This window comes from Phacochoerus africanus, chromosome 2 (assembly GCF_016906955.1).
Source record: "Phacochoerus africanus isolate WHEZ1 chromosome 2, ROS_Pafr_v1, whole genome shotgun sequence".
NCBI lineage: Eukaryota > Metazoa > Chordata > Mammalia > Artiodactyla > Suidae > Phacochoerus > Phacochoerus africanus.
In genome coordinates, this window is record NC_062545.1 from 245,018,670 (window position 1) to 245,039,529 (window position 20,860).

General features: G+C 39.7%; 1 protein-coding gene across 1 annotated transcript; it reads right to left on the reverse strand.

Annotated features, from left to right (window-relative positions):
- Positions 1-275: 275 nt before the first annotated feature.
- Positions 276-20,267, reverse strand: LOC125121312 (bile acid-CoA:amino acid N-acyltransferase-like). Its single transcript, XM_047769563.1, is given in 6 exon segments — positions 276-630; positions 633-789; positions 791-894; positions 5,331-5,533; positions 19,803-19,982; positions 19,985-20,267. Coding segments are annotated over 6 exon segments (1,257 nt in total). The 3' UTR covers positions 276-300.
- Between the last annotated feature and the right edge of the window lie 593 nt (positions 20,268-20,860).

The window sequence follows — 20,860 nt, forward strand, 5'->3', positions numbered from 1 at the left end:
GTGGGTTAAAGTATCCAGCTGTGGTGTAGGTCACAGATGCAGCTCGGATCCAGCATTTCTGTGGCATAGGCTGGCGGTTGCAGCTCCAATTCAAACCCTAGCCTGGGAATTTCCATATGCCTCTGGTGCAGGCCTAAAAACAAAAAACAAAAAACAAAAAAAAGAGAGGGAGAGAGAGCTCTTGCGTGTGCACATGCACGCCCCCGTGTGTGCGAAATCAAAAGCATTGTTCCATGAAAATGAAGTGGAATGTGGTAAAGCATCCTATTGCTTCTCCATATTCAGGAATGTTTGCCCCTTTCAGAAACGACTGGTCACAACTGGAATAACATGCTTCCTGAGAAACTTCTGGATCTCCTTCCAAGAATGTTCTTGTGCAGCTCCATGTGGGATCACCTCTCCTCCCCAGTACATGGCAATGTGAAAACTGGGGACATTGGAGCCACAGCACAGTGGGGAATGGGGGGGTTCTATCAGGTGGCCTGCCCCTGGGTAAGACAGTAGGGTCCAGTTTTTCTTTCCATGTCTCTTCAGCCATTCTATGGCTTGTTGTGCGTGTGCTTTGCTGTTGACATTCTTATCTTCTTCTCTCACAATGAAAAGGAAATGTCCCTGGGCCTTTTCAATGGGGAGAAAGCAGCCTTATTGGCGTTATTTTTATTTTCCTCAAAAATGTTCTGTAACTTTATAAATCCTAAGTTAGATATGGAGCTATATTGAGGAGAGAAGCCCAAAGGTTGACTTATCTGATCATGATATACGTGCGGAACGTCAATAATAAAGTTATTAATTAATAAGCACGGTGGCTGTGACTTGTTTTAGATGAATAGCCATGGAAAGTCCAATCTCTGCTCCTCTAGAAATGGAGACTATTCCAATGCCTGGGCCTAGGATCTGTAAAAAAAAAATAAAAGATAAAAAATAAACTGAACCCTCAATTAAATATAAATGGAAGGTCAAAAGAGGGAGTGCTCATACCCTGCAACAAGAGCAACAGGTAGAAAGACTCCTCTTCTTTCAAGGCAAGGACTCAGCCAATGAAAAGCCATGGACTCTTTGTTTACTCACAACTTCCTTTTTCCCTCTAGAAAATCCTTCTTCCTTTGCTGTTTGGAGACTTGTATGTGGTTCACCACGGTGGTAGACCCCAAACTGCAATCTCTGCTAATCCTGAATAACCCCATTTTTGCTGGAGAAATATCTGGCATTCTCTTTATTTTTGGTCAACATTTGGTGGCCCATACAGGGACCAGAGGAGCCCCACCAAAGGCTCTTGAGCTGGTGAGCTAAGAGGTCCAATACCCACAATTGAGCCCTTCATTTCCCACAGCTTTTCTCATCTACCTTGGTGTTTGAAGGTACATCTTCCTCCTGAATTTGAGCCTCTGCCTTCTGTGGACTAAGAATGCCACCTGCCATATCAGTAAATAAAGGAGGTAGCAGGCATCAAACCACCAGCCACTATAGAGCTGTTCCAAATGGTGAGCCCTGAGGAAACTCCAGATGGAAACAAACAAGATGCTGGCCCTAGATAGCTAAGGTGCATATCAAAGAAATAATTTCAGTGAGCCTAGACTCTTATATTTTCCCATACAGATAAATGCACGAATTAACTTGAGATGTCTGTTTTTCTGTAATTAATAGTAATCTTTTGATGTTCCCATGACCTGGTTTTGTTGCAAAACTCCTGCCTATTCTGGATCTTCCCTTATGTCTTCGGAGCAGTCCCTCAGAGGTATCTGAGAGGCTGCTTCCTAGACTTGAAGTCCTCAGAAAATCCACTGAATAAAACATATTGCTCAACTTGTAGGTTGACCTCCCCCCGCCACCCAGTCGACACCTCTTTGCATTTGAAGTTCTTCAGGCTGTATTAAGGATCTATGTATTTTAAGGTTTCAATTTTTCTGGTAAAAGCCTTGTTATGAATGCAAGTACTCATTTGGCACGTCATCTGATTCAGAGATCAGACTGTTTTCAACTGAAACTGACTGAGAGGCCATCTTCCCACTTCCTTCAGATATCGGGGCTGTTTCGCTGAAACTGGGTCAGGTCAGCCATCAGTCCATTCCTTTGGAATAGGAGCTATTCCATGGGGACTGGTTGAGAAGACTTTGGTGTAGGATGAAGCTGTTCCTTCAGAACTGGCTGGTATTAGACCTGCAGACACTTTGATTGAAGCTGTTTAAATCGAGCTGTTTGGTTATAAACTATTGGAAAGTTGCTCTTTTACTCTACAGCAAAACCTCTGAGAAATGGGATCCCAGTTATCTAAATATTTTGAGGGTGCCCCTCTGCACTGGGACACCAGTCAATTTTATGTTTAAAAACCTTGGTTCCTTCTTGTGTGCAATTTTATTTTATTTTATTTTATTTTATTTTATTTTATTTTATTTTATTTTATTTTATTGCCCCATTGAGGCATGTGAGCATGTAGAAATTCCTGGGCCGGGGATCAAACCCACACCACAGCAGCGACCCAAGCCACTGCAGTGACAATACTGGATCCTTAACTCACTGTTCCACAAGAGAACTTCCCTCATGTATATTTCTAACTAAATGGACGGATGTGACCAAAGGCAACTTACAATATCAATGGCCATTATGGATAATTTTTGAAATTCCTGAATTTAATTTTCTTAAAATGAAATTGGATTACAATAGCTTGAAAATCTGCAGAACTGAATGGAATGCCTATTTTGATTGGTATTTTGAAATGATGGAATAAAATTTATGCTTTGAGGCAGGACAAGAAAATTTAAGCATAAAATTCTCCCTGTCCTTCCTATGTGCAATGTGCATCTGCCTTATACATTAATCAGACCACCTCAAGGCAGGAATGCCTGCTCAACCATAAAGATTGTTTTTCTGGCTTTGTACACCAGCAAAGTAACTCCTTAAAAGATAACATTCCTTTCCTAATCCTGTAAGTATGGTGATCCCTGGCTGGCTTTGTATATGCTTATCTGGACTATGAATCTTTGGTGAACTTTATGTAAAACATCAGTGTGTTGTCTTGATGCAGGATCCTTTGTTTGAAGAATGTATATAACTGTGCCTTTGACTTCTAAACAATCAAAACAGTCTTCAGACCTTTCAGAAAGATCATCTCCTAGGTTTTAATCTTTCTTTTCTTTTTTCTTTTTTTTAGGGCCATACCTGAGGCATATGGAAGTTCCCAGGCTAGGGATCAAATCAGAGCTTCAGCTGCCTGCCTACATCACAGCCATGCCAGATCTGAGCCACATCTGTGACCTATGCCAATGCAAATTGCGGCAACAGTGGATCCTTAACCACTGAGTGAGGTGGGAATCGAACCTGCGAACTCATGGATACTAGTTAGATTTGTTTCCACTGAGCCACAATGGGAACTCCTAGAACTTTTTTTTTTAATGATACAAAATAAAGCCTTTATTCTCCTCAAGCACTGGCCCCATGCAAGGACAGTTTCAGAGTTACATCTCTTCTAAAGCCTCAATTGATTTTCTGTATTTCTGAGGGGGGAAAAAAAGACATTTTATTAAGAAGTTTTTTGTTTTTTTCGTACTACTTAGAAAAATATGATTGAATGTACCACTTGCACCTAGCTGACAGAAGTGTGAGAAATTCTTGGAGTTCCCACTGTGGCACAACAGATTAAGAATTTGATTGCAGCAGCTCAGGTTGCTGGGGAGGCATGGGTTCAATCCCCGGCCCATTGCAGTGGATTAAAGGATCTGGCGATGCTGCAGCTTCAGTGTAGGTCACAGCTGTGGCTCAGATTCAGTCCCTGGCCTGAGAATTGCCATATGCTACAGGTGTGGCCATTAAAAAAAAAGTGAGAAATTCTTAGGGTAAATGAAAAAAATGAAACAAATTTCTAAGTCATATATACTCTCCATTTTCTACTGCATGTATTAAGAATAGCAGAAATCAACTCCCCTGCCCCCCTCCTTTGGGTTAAAAGAATCTTTTGAGCTCTCAAATTCTACATCTTAATATAATAGATACAGAGTCACAGTTAGGGCAAGGAGAGATGAGACCTCAGAATAGATCTAGCCATAGAGGATAAAGTAAAGGCAGGTATAACATGAATGAACAACAACAACAACAACAACAAAAGGTGAATGAGATATTGCAGGTTTTATCTAATTTATGTCTGGCTTTTGGCAGAATACTAGCTCTTGCAACGTCTGCCACCAAACTTGGGATCAGGGAATTCAGAGTCCCTAGAAAACACTTCAAATCAACAGATGAAGTAAGACTTGCAGGAAAATAAAAGTACCTGAGGTCAAACCTCTCTCAGAACAGATAGTGCGAATGTTTAATGGAAGTACTCAGAGAGAAATCTGGTTTTAAGGCCTGAATTAGCCATTAACTAACTATCCATATGACACTGGTATAGACGATGACAGAAAAACCATGCAGCGCCTACAAAGGGAACCAGGCTAAGAAGCTGAAAAATAGAATCACACAGTTTCTTCATTTCTCATCTAAGCCAAGTAGAGGGCTAGTACAATGATAACAATGACTTTTGACAGTTCAAGGACAATTCTATTATATGCATCAAAAACAGCTGTTTAGAAATTTAATGCATTGGTAGATTATCAATAACTGTGGTTCATTTTATGAATAAATTCTGGTATTTTGGTGATTCTTACATTAAAAAAGAATGTAGTATAGAGACATTTTACTTAGATCAATTCTTATTAAGAAAAAAACATTCACAATAAAGAAGGGCTAATATGCATCAACCCTCTTATAAGAGCAAAGCACTTTTTTAAAATTTAAAGAAGACATGGATTAGAAATTAGCACAGCATTATGTTTAAGCCTTCTCAAGTAACTAAAAATTCAGACAAACTATTCAAAAAAATATAGAATATCTGCTGGTTAAGAATGGTGATTTAATTATTATCAGAGAAGGTGATAATAATAATTGCTCAGACTTATTGACTATTTAGTGCTGTCAGTTACTCAATAAGTACTTGGCTTCTATCATCCCCCTTAGTTTTCACAATAACCTTGTGAAGTTGTGTCACTACAATGTTATTTCATAGATGAAGAAACTGAGGATCAGGGGTTTTTAGTAACTTGCCCAAATTTCCAAAGCCCAAAGGGAAGGAGCAACCAAATTCAACATATTCCTGCCTGAATCCAAAGCCAATGCTAACGTCCTATGCATTTTGCCTTTCTGAGCAACTAGATGTGAAAGAAATTATATGAGTAGTGTAAACATGTAACTGACTTTCAAGTTCACTGAGGAAGAATCGTACCTGGAAGTTAAAGGAAGTTACAGAATATCATGGTTATTAAAATATTGGGACTGAAACCTACTCAAAAGGTAAAGATTACCTTGGGATGTCTCAGGACAAAGTTGACAGCTTCCTCAAAATATTCCAAATCTAGTTTCTCTAGTTTGGGAGGCAGGTCTTCATAGTTACAGTAAGCCAAGGCCAAGGCAGCAAAGCCACGACTGACCAGGAGACTGGCCCAGGATTCCATCAGTCCACTAAGAATTCCAAACAAATCAATTACCCCTGGGAAACGGCCCTCTCCTGAAAAGTAAAGAAACAAACACACAAACAAAAAACACAGAATTGAGTATGAATGGAAGGTGAGGAAAAGAGAAGAAAAATAAGAAAACACAAAGAATAAAGGCATCACAAGTTTAGAATTAATGTACATACAAAGAGGAACTTATACCCATACTTTTCAAACTCTTCCAAAAGGTTGAAGAAGAAACACTCCCAAAGACATTCTATGATGCCACCATCACCCTAATACCAAAACCGGAAAAAGATACCACCAACAAAGGAAACTATAGGCCAATATCTTCGAGGAATATAGATGCAAAAATTCTCAACAAATTTTTAGCCAGCCAAATGCAACAACATATGAAAAAGACCAAGTGGGATTCATCCCAGGTTCACAAGGATGGTTCAACATATGCAAATCAATCAAAATCATACACCACATTAACAAAAGAAAAGTCAAAAACTACATGATCATCCCAAAGGATGCAGAAAAAACATCCAACAAAGTCCAACATCTATTCCTGATCAAACTCTTACCAAAGGGGGTATAGAGGGAACATACCTTAACATAATAAAAGCCATTTATGATAAACCCACAACAAACATAATACTCAGTGGAAACAAGCTGAAAGCCTTCCCATTAAAATCTGGAACAAGACAAGGATGCCCACTCTCACCATCATTATTAAACATAGTACTAGAAGTCCTAGCCACAGCAATCAGACAAATAAAAGATATAAAAGGCATCAAAATTGGAAGAGAAGAGGTAAAATGTCACTGTATGCAGATGACATAATACACTCATATATATACAAGAGGTAAAATGTCACTGTATGCAGATGACATAATACACTCATATATATACAAAATCCTAAGGACTCAACCCAGAAACTACTCAAACTGATCAACAAATTCAGCAACATAGCAGGATATAAGATTAACATTCAGAAATCAGTCACATTTCTGTATATTAACACTGAACTATTAGAAAAGGAATACAAAAATACAATACCTTTAAAATTGCACCCCAAAAAACCAAATTCCTGGGAATACTCCTGATCAAGGAGGTAAAGGACTTATACGGTGAGAACTATAAAACTTTAATCAAGGAATTTAAAAAAGATTCAAAGAAATGGAAAGATACTCCATGCTTTTGGGTTGGAAAAAATAATATTGTAAAAATGGCCATACCACTCAAAGCAATCTACGGATTTGATGCAATCCCTATCAAATTACCCATGGCATTTTTCACAGAACTACAGCAAACAATCCAAAAATTTATATGGAACCACAAAAGACCCAGAATTGCCCAAGCAATCCTGAGGAACAAAAACCAAGCAGGAGGCATAACTCTCCCAGACTTCAGGCAATATTACAAAGCCACAGTCATCAAGACAGTGTGGTACTGGGACCAAAACAGACAGACAGACCAATGGAGAACAGAGAACTGAGAACCCGGAAATAAACCCAGACACCTATAGTCAAGTAGTATTTTTAAGCCAAGCTACAGGAGTTCCCGTTGTGGCTCAGCAGTAATGAACCCAACTAGTATCCATGAGGATGTGGGCTCCTGGCCCTGCTCAGTGGGTTAAGGAACTGGTGTTGCTGTGAGTCGTGGTGTATGTTGCAGATGAGGCTTGGATCCCATGTTGCTGTGGCTGTGGTGTAGGCTGGCAGGTACAGTTCCAATTGGACCCTTAGCCTGGGAACTTCCATATGCTTGCTGCAGGTGTAGCCCAAAAAAGCAAAGAAAAAAATTATAAAAATAATCAAGCTACACTCATAATCACTTTTTTTCTTCTTTTTGCAAGGTGAGAAAACCTAGAAATATTTGGTTTGAAAATTTCTAATACTCCTTTAAATCAAGTCACTTCTTTTAAATATGGATAGGGCCAGTCTTTCTTAGCTAAAATCACTCATACAAGAATAGAATATGCAATTCCTGCATCATAAATTACTTTCAGCATGTGGGCTCTGCTTTCTTTTGGAAGCAAGCTGCTGCCCATACAAACAGTGAGTATAGAATGATGCTCTTACTATCCCTATTTTGGTATAAGATTTCATCACTATATAGTGTTAGGTGAATGTAACAGAGCAATATTAAATCAGGATTATAGTTCACAATCATTTTGGTACCTTTTTGTTGAAGCCATATACTTCTTTGAGAACCCAGTTAAATCCATGGTCCCTCTCATCAGTAAAATGCATATATAAGCATGTACAACGTGCATATATTTTCAAGATCTTCATTTTTCCCAGAGCCTTTTTGAATACCTTTTTATAGATTAAGAGGCCTTGGCCTAATTAATGGCTTTCTTTACTCCAGCACTATAGAAAGGATTCATTATGGGTTCACAATTCTTGACTGCAGAGATTAAACATGTTAGTGAATATGGCTACCAATGAAACCTCTGGATATTATGCTGTTATATATTCCGTCAGCTTTAATTCTGACATAGATACAAGACTGAAAAGGTGGAGTCTATTGAAAGTTTATACACTAATTCTTTTTTTTTCATTTATAATCATTTTTATTTTTCCCATTATAGCTGGTTTACAGTGTTTTCTCAATCTTCTACTACACAGCAAGGTGACCCAGTTACACATCCATGTATACATTCTTTTTTCTCACATTATCCTGCCCCATCATAAGTGACTAGACATAGTTCCCAGTGCTATACAGCAGGATCTCATTGCTTATCCATTCCAAAGGCAATAGTTTGCATCTATTAACCCCAAATTCCCAATCCATTCCACTCCCTCTTCCTCCCCCTTGGCAACCACAAATCTGTTCTCCAAGTCCATGAACTTCTTTTCTGTGGAAAGGTTCATTTGTGCTGTATATTAGATTTCAGATATGTGATATCATATGGTATTTGTATTTCTCTTTCTGACTTCACTCACTATGAGAGTCTCTAGTTCCATCCATGTTGCTGCAAATGGCATTATTTTCTTCTTTTTTATGACTGAGTAGTATTCCATTGTGTATATATGCCACATCTTCTTTTTTTTTTTTTTGCTAATGACTCATATTTATTACGACTCATATTTATTCACATTGGTAACAACATCTGACTTTCAGGGGAAACAAAAAGCACATCTTTTTTATTTTTAGCTAGATGTACTAGGCCTTAGTTTCCAATGTTTTCTAGTTTGGTATGATTTTTTTCTAAATTTTAAAAGTTCTTCATTTTTTATGCCATCTCTTACACTTTTAAAAAGTTTTCTTTTTGACATCCATTCCCAAGTCCCTCACCCTACAACACCCCCAAAATTAAATAATCAAAAAAAAAGTTTTCTTCTTGTAATATTTGTGTGATTATAGAAACTTTGCCATAATTATTTCATTAGATTTTATTAGATCACTAATCAATTTCAGCTTGCTAGTTTGTTTAAAAAATGTATTTGCATTGCTCTTACTACCTATATGTCTTTAAATATTTCACAGCAATTTCCAGAAAAATAAAAATTTAATTATTAACCCCTCTCAGAACACACATACGCAAGCCTAAAACCAAACCATAAGTTAGAAGTTTATTAACACATATAAACATATATTCTAATAATAGTTATCTATAACTATTCTTAGAGAAATTAGAAATTACATCACATTAATAGATGTAATACTATCATACACAGAAAATGTTTGGGTGCTAGTTTTTGGACTATTTCCATGGCCATGTGTTAAAGATCCATATTTGAATTTTTCTTTTATTTTCCCAGTGTACAACAAGGGGATCAAGTTATCCTTACATGTATATATTACATGTACATTTTTTCCCCCACCCTTTGTTTTGTTGCAACATGAGTATCTAGACAAAAGTTCTCAATGCTACTCAGCAGGATCTCCTTGTAAATCTATTCTAAATTGTGTCTGATAAGCCCAAGCTCCCAATCCCTCCCACTCCCTCCCTCTCCCATCAGGCAGCCACAAGTCTTTTCTCCAAGTCCATGATTTTCTTTTCTGAGGAGATGTTCATTTGTGCTGGATATTAGATTCCAGTTATAAGTGATATCATATGGTATTTGTCTTTGTCTTTCTGGCTCATTTCACTCAGGATGAGAGTCTCTAGCTCCATCCATGTTGCTGCAAATGGCATTATGTCGTTCTTTTTTATGGCTGAGTAGTATTCCATTGTGTATCTATACCACCTCTTCCGAATCCAATCATCTGTCGATGGACATTTGGGTTGTTTCCATGTCCTGGCTATTGTGAATGGTGCTGCAATGAACATGCGGGGGCATGTGTCTCTTTTAAGTAGAGTTTTGTCCAGATAGATGCCCAAGAGTGGGATTGTGGGGTCATATAGAAGTTCTATGTATAGATTTCTAAGGTATCTCCAAACTGTTCTCCATAGTGGCTGTACCAGTTTACATTCCCACCAACAGTGCAGGAGGGTTCCCTTTTCTCCACAGCCCCTCCAGCACTTGTTATTTGTGGATTTATTAATGATGGCCATTCTGACTGGTGTGAGGTGGTATCTCATGGTAGTTTTGATTTGCATTTCTCTTATAACCAGCGATGTTGAGCATTTTTTCATGTGCTTGTTGGCCATCTGTATATCTTCTTTGGAGAACAGTCTATTCAGGTCTTTTGCCCATTTTTCCATTGATTGATTGGCTTTTTTGCTGCTGGGTTGTATAAGTTGTTTATATATTCTAGAGAGTAAGCCCTTGTCAGTTGCATGATTTGAAACTATTTTCTCCCATTCTGTAAGTTGTCTTTTTGTTTTCTTTTTTAGTTTCCTTTGCTGTGCAAAAGCTTTTCAGTTTGATGAGGTCCCATGGGTTTATTTTTGCTCTAATTTCTATTGCTTTGGGAGACTGACCTGAGAAAATATTCATGATGTTGATGTCAGAGAGTGTTTTGCCTATGTTTTCTTCTAGGAGTTTGATGGTGTCCTGTTGTATGTTTAAGTCTTTCAGCCATTTTGAGTTTATTTTTGTGCATGGTGTGAGGGTGTGTTCTAGTTTCATTGCTTTGCATGCAGCTGTCCAGGTTTCCCAGCAATGCCTGCTGGATAGACTTTCTTTTTCCCATTTTATGTTCTTGCCTCTCTTGTCAGAGATTAATTGACCCTAGGTGTCAGGGTTTATTTCCGGGTTCTCAGTTCTCTGTTCTCCATTGGTCTGTCTGTCTGTTTTGGTCCCAGTACCACACTGTTTTGATGACTGTGGCTTTGTAGTATTTCTTGAAGTCTGGGAGAGTTATGCCTCCTGCTTGGTTTTTGTTTCTCAGGATTGCTTGGGCAATTCTGGGTCTTTTGTGGTTCCATATAAATTTTTGGATTGTTTGCTGTAGTTCTGTGAAAAATGCCATGGGTAATTTGATAGGGATTGCATTGAATTTGTAGATTGCTTTGGGTAGTATGGCCATTTTTACAATATTGATTTTCCCAATCCAGGAACATGGAATATCTCCATTTCTTTATATCTTCTTTGATTTCTTTGATGAAAGTTTTATAGTTCTTGGCATATAGGTCCTTTACCTCCTTGGTCAGGTATATTCTGAGGTATTTGATTTTGTGAGGTACAATTTTAAAAGGTATTATATTTTTGTATTCCTTTTCTACTATTTCATTGCTGGTATACAGAAATTCAACTGACTTCTGAATGTTAATCTTATATCCTGCTACTTTGATGAATTTATTAATCAGTTCAAGTAGTTTTGGGGTTGAGTCCTTAGGGTTTTCTATGTATAGTATCATGTCGTCTGCATACAGTGACAGTTTGATCTCTTCTCTTCCTATATGGATGCCTTTTATTTCTTTTCTTTGTCTAATTGCTGTGGCTAGGACTTCCAAAACTATGTTGAAGGGCAGAGGTGAGAGTGGGCATCCCTGTCTTGTTCCAGATTGGAGGGAGAAGGCTTTCAGTTTTTCCCCATTGAGTGTTATATTTGCTGTGGGTTTCTCATAAATGGCTTTGATTATATTCAGGAATGTTCCCTCTATACCCACTTTGGCGAGGGTCTTGATCATGAATGGATGTTGGACTTTGTCAAATGCTTTTTCTGCGTCTATTGAGATGATCATATGATTTTTGACTTTTCTTTTGTTAATGCGGTGTATGATGCTGATTGATTTGCGTATGTTGAACCATCCTTGTGAACCTGGGATGAACCCAACCTGGTCATGGTGTATAATTTTTTTGGCATGTTGTTGGATTCGGTTGGCTAAGATTTTGTTGAGAATTTTTGCATCTATATTCATCAGTGATATTGGGCGATCGTTTTCTTTTTTGGTGGTATCTCTGTCTGGTTTTGCAATGAGGGTGATGGTGGCATCATAGAATGTCTTTGGGAGTCTTCCTTCTTCTTCAACCTTTTGAAAGAGTTTCAGGAGGATGGGCACCAATTCCTCTTTATATGTTTGATAGAATTCGCTTGTGAAGCCATCTGGTCCTGGACTTTTATTTGTAGGGTGTGATTTTATGACCTCTTCAATTTCATTTCTAGTGATCGGTCTGTTCAGTTGGTCTGTTTCTTCTTGATTCAGTTTTGGCAGGCTGTAAGATTCTAGAAAATTGTCCATTTCTTCCCTGTTGTCAAACTTGTTGCCATATAGTTGTTCATAGTATTCTCTTATGGTTTTTTGTATTTCTGCTGTATCCGTTGTGATTTCTCCTTTTTCATTTATAATTTTGGTTATTTGGGTTCTTTCTCTCCTCTTTTTAGTGAGTCTGGCCAGGGGATTGTCAATTTTGTTGACCTTTTCAAAGAACCAGCTCTTGGTTTTATTAATTTTCTCTATTGTTTTTTGAGTCTCTATTTTATTGATTTCTTCTTTGATCTTTATAATTTCCTTCCTTTTGCTGACTTTAGGACTTTTTTGTTCTTCTTTTTCTAATTCATTTAGGTGGAGGGTTAAGTTGTCAATTTGGGATCTTTCTTCTTTTTTGAGAAAGGCCTGTATTGCTATAAATTTCCCTCTGAGCACTGCTTTCGCAGCATCCCATAGATTTTGAGAGGTTGTGTCTTCATTATCATTTGTTTCAAGGTATTTTTTTTTATTTCCTTCTTGATTTCCTCATTGACCCATTGGTTTTTTAGTAGCATGTTGTTTAGTCTCCATGTCATAGTTTTTTTCTCATTTCTTTTCCCATGGTTGATTTCTAATTTCATGGCGTTGTGGTCAGAGAAGATACTTGAGATAATTTCTATGCTCCTAAATTTATTGAGGTTAGCTTTGTGTCCCAACATGTGGTCGATTCTTGAGAATGTTCCATGTGCACTTGAGAAGAATGTGTATTCTGCTTTTTTGGGATGTAGTGTCCTGAAGATATCAATGAAGTCTAACTTTTCTATTGTTTCCTTTAGGATCTCTGTTGCTTTATTGGTTTTCTGTCTAGAGGATCTGTCCATTGATGTGAGTGGAGTATTGAAGTCTCCTACTATGACTGTATTCCCATCAATGTCTCCCTATGTCTGTTAATATTTGTTTTATGTATCTGGGTGCTCCTATATTTGGGGCATATATGTTGATGATAGTAACATCCTCTCCTTGGATGGATCCCTTAATCAATAAGTAGTGTCCTTCTTTGTCTTTCTTTATGTCTTTTGTCTTAAAGTCTATTTTGTCTGATATGAGTGTTGCAACTCCTGCTTTTCTGTCATGTCTATTGGCGTGAAATATTTTTCCCCACCCTTTCACTTTCAATCTATATGTATCTTTTGTCCTAAGGTGAGTTTCTTGTAGGCAGCATATTGAAGGTTTTTGCCTTTTTATCCACTCAGCCACTCTGTGTCTTTTGATTGGGGCATTCAGTCCATTGACATTTAAGGTGATAATTGATAGATGATTATGTATTGCCATTTTGAACCTCGTGTTCCAGTTGATTCTTTGGTTCTCCATTCTTCCTTTCTCTCTCTCTTTTTTTTTTTTTTCTTGGTTGGGTGGTCTCTGGTTATTATCTGCTTGAGTGTTTGTTTCGTTTTTTTTTTTTCATTTTTTGTGAATGCAATATTTGGTTTTGGCTTGTGGTTGCCCTGTTTTTTAAGTATGCTAACCCCTTCCTATAATTGTGTGTTTTAGCCTGATGGTCCTGTAGGTTCAAACTCTTCATTACTATATTAAAATTAAGAAGAGAAACATACAAACAAACAAACAAAAAGTGTATATTTATTTCCTAACATCCCTTGCCCACATTTTATGATTTTGATGACTCTTTTTATTTTTTTAATTTTATTTTGTTTGAAACATGTTCGTGATTAAATCTGTATGCTGGCTTATTTGAGTGACTGCTCTCTGATAGTGGTTTCCTCAGTCCTAATTCTTCCTCTTCTTTTTCTTTTTTTTCTTTTTTCTTCCCTTTCTTTTCTTCCTTTCTTTTTGGTTTAGAGAAGCCCTTTCAGTATTTCTTTTAGCCTGGGTTTTGTGTTGCTGTATTCTTTTAGTTTTTGTTTGTTGAAGAAATTTTATTTCCCCTTCTATTTTAAGTGAAAATCTTGTTGGATAGAGTATTCTAGGTTGCATATTTTTCCCTTTTAGCACTTTAAATATCTCTTGCCATTCCCTCCTGGCCTGTAGTGTTTCTGTAGAGAAGTCAGCTGATATTCTTATGGGGGTTCCCTTGTAGGTAACATTCTGCTTTTCTCTTGCTGCCTTTAGGGTCCTCTCTTTATCACTAACTTTTGCCATTTTTATTATGATGTGTCTTGGTGTGGGTCTATTTGGGTTCAACTTGTGTGGGGCCCTCTGTGCTTCCTGTATCTTGAACTCAGTATCCTTTAGATTTGGGAAGTTTCCAGCAATAATTTCTTCAAATATATTTTCCATTCCGTTATCTTTTTCTACTCCTTCTGGAATTCCTATCATGTGTAGATTGACCCGCTTTTTATTATCCCATAGGTCTCTTATATTGCTTTCCTGTTTTTTGATTTGGTTTTCTGTCTGCTGTCCTATTTGTCCATAATTCTATCTTCCATATCACTGATTCGTTCTTCTGCATTATTCATTCTGGTTTTTACTGCCCTTAGTTCTGTTTGTATCTCTGCAAATGAATGTTCTAGTTTTTCTTGGCTCCTCCTTATATTTTCTAGTTCCTTTCTGAGTGTATCCGCATTATCTTCTCTTAATTCCTTCAGTATTTTCACTATTTCTCTTTTGAACTCCAGGTCTGTCAGACTGCAGAGATCTGTTTCATTGTTGACTGTTTTAGGTGAGTTCTCCTGTTGGTTTAACTGGGGGTGGTTTCTCAGCTTCTTCATCTTGCTTGTTGTTTTCTTTTCCCTGGGGGAGTTGTACTCTCTGTGACCAGGCAGTGTTTGCCTTGTCACTGCCGTGGAATGTTTCCTGAGGGCTGGCGTCATTGGCCAGTCTTTTTTGAGGCAGTGTGGCTTTTCTGGAGTGTTGATGGGTCTAACAGGGTCTCCTTGAAGCAAAGGAGGACTTCCTGAGGGCAGACAGGACTGGGAGGTCCACACCACAATGGCATCAGATTTAACTCGGTCAGGCAGAGTTTGCTCTGGTGTTTTTAGGCTGTGGGGTTCTTGCAGGGGGTTGGTGGTGTTGGGCAGCTGTTCCTCAGGAGTGCAGCACCCCCCGAGGGCTGGAGCAGCTAGCTGGGTCACTGAGAATCCAAGAGGCTCTTCCCTAGGGCAGCCTGACTCAGAGGGACTGTCTGAGAATATAGGCAGATCTTTTCACAGCCCAGCCAGGCTTGTTGTAGCTTTTCTGGGCTGCAGGGGGTCCTGCAGAGAGGTGGCAGTCCTTTGCAGCTGTTCTGTGAGGGTGTGGCTCCCCCCGAGGGCTGGAGCAGCTACCTGGGCTGCTGAAAACCCAAGGTGCTCTTCCCCAGGGCAGCCCGACTCAGAAAGACTGTCTGAGAATTAGGCAGATCTTTTCACATCCCAGCCAGGCTTGTTGTAGCTTTTCTGGGCTGCAGGGGGTCCTGCAGAGAGCTGGCAGTCCTTTGCAGCTGTTCTGCGAGTGTTTGGCTCCCCCTGACAGCTGTGGCAGCTAGCTGGGCCTCTGGAACCTAAGATTCTCCTCCCCCGGGCAGCCCAACTTGGAAAGACTGTCCGAGAATTAGGCAGATCTTTTCACGGCCCAGCCAGGCTTGTTCTAGCTTTTCTGGGGTGTGGGGGGTCCTGCCGGGAGCTGGCAGTCCTTTGTGGCTGTTCCACAGGAGTTTGGCTCCCCCTGAGAGCTGGAGGGGCTAGCTGTGGTGCTGTGAGCCCAAGAGGCTCTTCCCCAGGGCAGCTCGACTGGGAAAGACTGGCTGAGAATTAGGCAGATCTTTTCTCGGCCTGGCCAGGCTTGTTGTAGCTTTTCTGGGCTGCAGGCCTTTTCTCGGGGGCTGGTTGTGTTTGGTGCTGCTCCATGGGGGTGTAGCCCCTTCAAAGCGCAAGCAGGCCAGTGCAGGGAGAGCCCCTGTGGTGGCAGGCTTCAGGCACTTGTTGAGGCCAGCCCTCCTGGATGGGAGGCAGCCCCAGGTCCTGCGAGTGCATAGGGGGTGTCAGGAGTGGGGGGAGGGGGTGCACTGGGAAGCACAGCTTTCTGATAGCTAGCAGGCAGGTAAGCTTCCTGTGGCATGGGGAGTATTCTATGGGGACCCACCCCTTCTTCTCTCCCCTCCCCAACACGGGCGCAGACGAGGCTTTTCTCCCAGGTTCCCTCTTATGTGGCTTTCCACTTCCTCGTCCCTAGAGAATTGCTCCCTCCCGCTATGACAGCTTTGCTTTCTAGTCTCCCAGGCAGTCTCTGCCCTGTCAAACTTGACAGACCGGTTTCTAGACCTCCCAAGCAGTCTCCACTCCACCATGCCCCCCCAGCCCTTTCCCAGAGACTAACCTCTGGAGCCGAGGTCTTGGTGCCCAGCCCCCACCCAGATGTCTCAATTTTTGGTGACTGTGCCCGTAGTTCAGATGATCCATTCGGTTCTTGATCTGCTTTTCAGAACTCTGACTTACTGCTACACTCTTCTCTGCATCTGGAAATTGCTCCGGTTCAGTTGATCTTTCAGGCGAGTAGCTGACTTTCCAGGGTGTGGGATCCCTTTCTCCTCCACAGTTCCCTTTCGGGAGTGCCCATCCAGCTTGGATTCACCTTCTCTCACTCTCCTCTTTTTTCTTGTTTTACCTAGCAATGTCACGAACTTCTTGCCGTTATTGGAGTTTAGGTTCTTCCGCCAGCGATCGGTTGATGTTCTGTGTGAGTCATTTATCCTGTAGATGTGTTTTTTTGTGTGTGTGTTTGTGGGAGAGGGCGAGCGTGTCCCCCTACTCTTCTGCTATCTTGTCTCCTCCCTCACCACGTCTTCTTAATCCAATCATCTGTTGATGGACATTTGGGTTGTTTCCACGTCTTGGCTATTGTGAATAGTGCTACAATGAACATGCGGGTGCATGTGTCCTTTTCAAGGAAACTTTTGTCCGGATATATGCCCAAGAGTGGAATTACTGGGTCATATGGTAGTTCTTTGTTTAGTTTTCTAAGGTACTTCCATACTGTTTTCCGTAGAGGTTGTACCAACTTACATTCCTACCAACAGTACAGGAGGGTTCCCTTTTCTCCACACCCTCTCCAGCATTTGTTATTTGTGGATTTATTAATGATGGCCATTCTGATCGGTGTGAGGTTGAACCTCCTGGTAGTTTTGATTTGCATTTCTCTACTAATCAGTGATATGGAGCATTTTTTTTCATGTGCTTGTTGGCCATCTGTATATCTTCCTTGGAGAAATGTCTATTCAGGTCTTTTGCTCATTTTTCACTTGGGTTGTTGGCTTTTTTGCTGTTGAGTTGTATAAGTTGTTTGTGTATTTTAGCGATTAAGCCCTTGTCAGTTGCATTCCTTTGAAACTATTTTCTCCCATTCTGTAAATTTTCTTTTTGTTTTCTTTATGGTTTCCTTTGCAGTGCAGAAGCTTGTCAGTTTGATTAGGTCCCATTGGTTTATTTTTGCTTTTACTTCTGTTGTTTTGAGAGACTGGCCTGAGAAAATATTTGTACAGTCAATGTCAGAGAATGTTTTCCCTACATTCTCTTCTAGGAGTTTAATGGTGTCTAGTCTTATATTTAAGTCTTTCAGCCATTTTGAGTTTATTTTTGTGTATGGTGTGAGGGTGTGTTCTAGTTTCATTGATTTACATACAGCTGTCCAGTTTTCCCATCACCACTTGCTGAAAAGGCTGTCTTTTTCCCATTTTATATTCTTGCTTCCTTTGTCAAAGTTTAATTGACCATAGGTGTCTGGGTTTATTTCTGGGTTCTCAGTTCTCTGTTCTCCATTGGTCTGTCTGTCTGTTTTGGTCCCAGTACCACACTGTCTTGATGACTGTGGCTTTGTAATATTGCCTGAAGTCTGGGAGAGTTATGCCTCCTGCTTGGTTTTTGTTTCTCAGGATTGCTTGGGCAATTCTGGGTCTTTTGTGGTTCCATATAAATTTTTGGATTGTTTGCTGTAGTTCTGTGAAAAATGCCATGGGTAATTTGATAGGGATTGCATTGAATTTGTAGATTGCTTTGAGTAGTATGGCCATTTTTACAATATTATTTTTTCCAACCCAAAAGCATGGAGTATCTTTCCATTTCTTTGAATCTTTTTTAAATTCCTTGATTAAAGTTTTATAGTTCTCAGCGTATAAGTCCTTTACCTCCTTGATCAGGAGTATTCCCAGGAATTTGGTTTTTTGGGGTGCAATTTTAAAGGTATTGTATTTTTGTATTCCTTTTCTAATAGTTCAGTGTTAATATATAGAAATGTGACTGATTTCTGAATGTTAATCTTATATCCTGCTACTTTGCTGTACAGTAGAAAAAAAATTGTATTGGGGAAATAAAAATTAACATTTTAAAAAATGAAAAAAAAATACTACTTGAGGAGCTTCCATTGTGGCTCAGTGGTAACGAACCCGACTAGTATCCATGAGGATGGTTTCTGTGAGCTGCAGTGTAGGTCACAGATGCAGTTTGGATCCAGTGAGCTGGAGATATATATGTGTGTGTGTGTGTGTGTGTATGTATATATGTATACACACACAAACACACACACACACATATATATATCAATCACTTGAATACATGAATGGGGATATTTTTACATCTTCTGATTGACAGTACTTAAGAGTACTGAACATCTCATCTTGGGAAAATATTGCTGTTAAGAATTTCCTTGAGAACTAACTCAACCCCTTTTGGGCCCACATAACACAACGTTTATTTGTACCCCTACAGATCAAACACCCAAATCAGGAGACCCAGCACATGCAGTGTCCAAAAGGGTTTACAAATAGCACACCCAGCACATCATCCCAAAGTGAAAGGCTTACACTAATACTCAGATTTATAACTGAGATAGGATAATAGAGGCACAGAAATTTGTGCCACTTCTTTTTTCATGCCTATGCACATTACAGACAAAAGTGCATGGGTCATGGTGAATTTGGAAGGGGAAGCTTTTTTCCTTCTAGACTATCTAAAACTCTATGTTGTCAAGAAACCATCTTTAACACATCATGTTTCCTTAACCCATTTCAGTTCTAGAAGGAGACTATTTAAAGAAAGAAAAAGAAAGAAAGAAAGCAGAATGAGAGGGAATACATCCTAGTGATATGGTGGCTGTGTCCCAGGTCAAAGCATATGTATGAATAAAGCAACCTAAGACACACCTGAAATCTGGACCTACTGAGGGCTATTTCTGGGAAATTAACATTGCTTCATTCAGTCCCACAATAAAAGCTGAGAAATGCATCACAGATGTTTTGAATCACTTATTGGTATGTGGACAGCACTATGAGAAACTGTGAGTGTTTTGTTAAGTTTTATAGCCATTAGGGAGCTTGTTATATTAGCTGGTGATTTATGGATATTCTACAGATATGCAATATTCATGGAACTAGAGAGTATAAAATTTCTCTGCACCCTCTATATTTGTTAACATATTTCAATCCATTATATCGTCATGCAATGACCTATGCCTGAATTAAAAGTGAGACATGACAGAACCCCCAAAAGAGCTGGGACATGGTTCCATATCAGGATGTGGGTCTTCAGATAGCTGGGCTTCAATGCAAATGAGTGTCACATAAATCCAAAGCTATGGAAATTCTATAATGCAGGGATTCCATAAACTACTGTCATGTCCTCAGACAAGCTCCAGGATTGTTGAGATAAAACTTGAGTTGGAATGGCATTATTACCACCTTGTTCTGATGCAAAGTTAACCCCAATTCTAAGTCAGGAATGGAATGCTCTATATTTTATCCATATCCAGGCTAACCTTCTAGAAGGATAATGCATTTGAAAAAGGAAAATCAAGATGACAATCAGCAGGGTAATTCTACTCACCTGGAGGGATAAAAAGTACTCCCCGAATGTGGCCTTCTTTGCCTTGGGTCCGGGTGACACCAGGTGCTACATACCACCTCTCTAAAGTCAGGCAGACTATTGGAGGAGTAGAGACAGTGTGGGTCAACAGGACGGCTGAATCACAAAGTTTTAATTGGACCTGAAAGGGGCTATTCATCAATCTCTCTTGAAGAGTTTAATTCCAACCTTCTCAGATTTCAGGGACGAGAAGAGACCCATGGGCTGGACTCCTACATAATCACCTCCAAGAGAAGCAGCCTGCTTCAGGTCCACCTCACCAACTTCGTTGGCCTTATAGTAGACGTAAGAATGAAACATATTCCTCCTTTCATCTTCCAGTGATGCCTGAAGAAACACTATCTGAAATGGAGTCAGGCCTGTAACTCGGACATGCACTGGCTCATCATCAAGTGCACTCAGAGGCATAGCTGTCAGCTGAATCATTGTTCCAGTGTGGCACCTTGGGTGATTCTTCAGCAATGCCTTCAGTGGACCTCAGCACAGAGAGAAATATGGGAGAGTGAAATAAGGAAGGGAGAAGGTTAATGCAAAGTGAATTGGACCAGGAATCACGCTGCTTGGGATTCAGCTCTAACTCTTTAGTTCGTTAGCAAATATCCTCACATAATCTTAGGCCACAAGATCCCTAGGAGCATACAACAAATTTCGAAAAGATAGAAAGCCAGGTGATATGTTTTATAATAATAATGAACCAGGGTTGTGGAAACAGCAGCCAAAACAAGCATGAAGGATATCAATCACAATCTGCCATCTAGAACACTTAAAAAATCAAGGGCAGTGGAGAATTGGAGTGAGAGGTGGGGTTGAAAACAGGGGAAATGTTGCTGAATGTCTCTATGTAAGGAACAGATGACTCCAGGACTAATCACCTCCCTGACTCCTGTAAACACACTGCCTTGGCATCTAAAAATTTACCTACAACCCAGCTTAAAAAAAAAAAAAAATAAGGATTTTGGGAGTTCCCATTGTGGCTCAGCGGATTAAGAGCCCAACTGGTGTCCATGAGGATGCAGGTT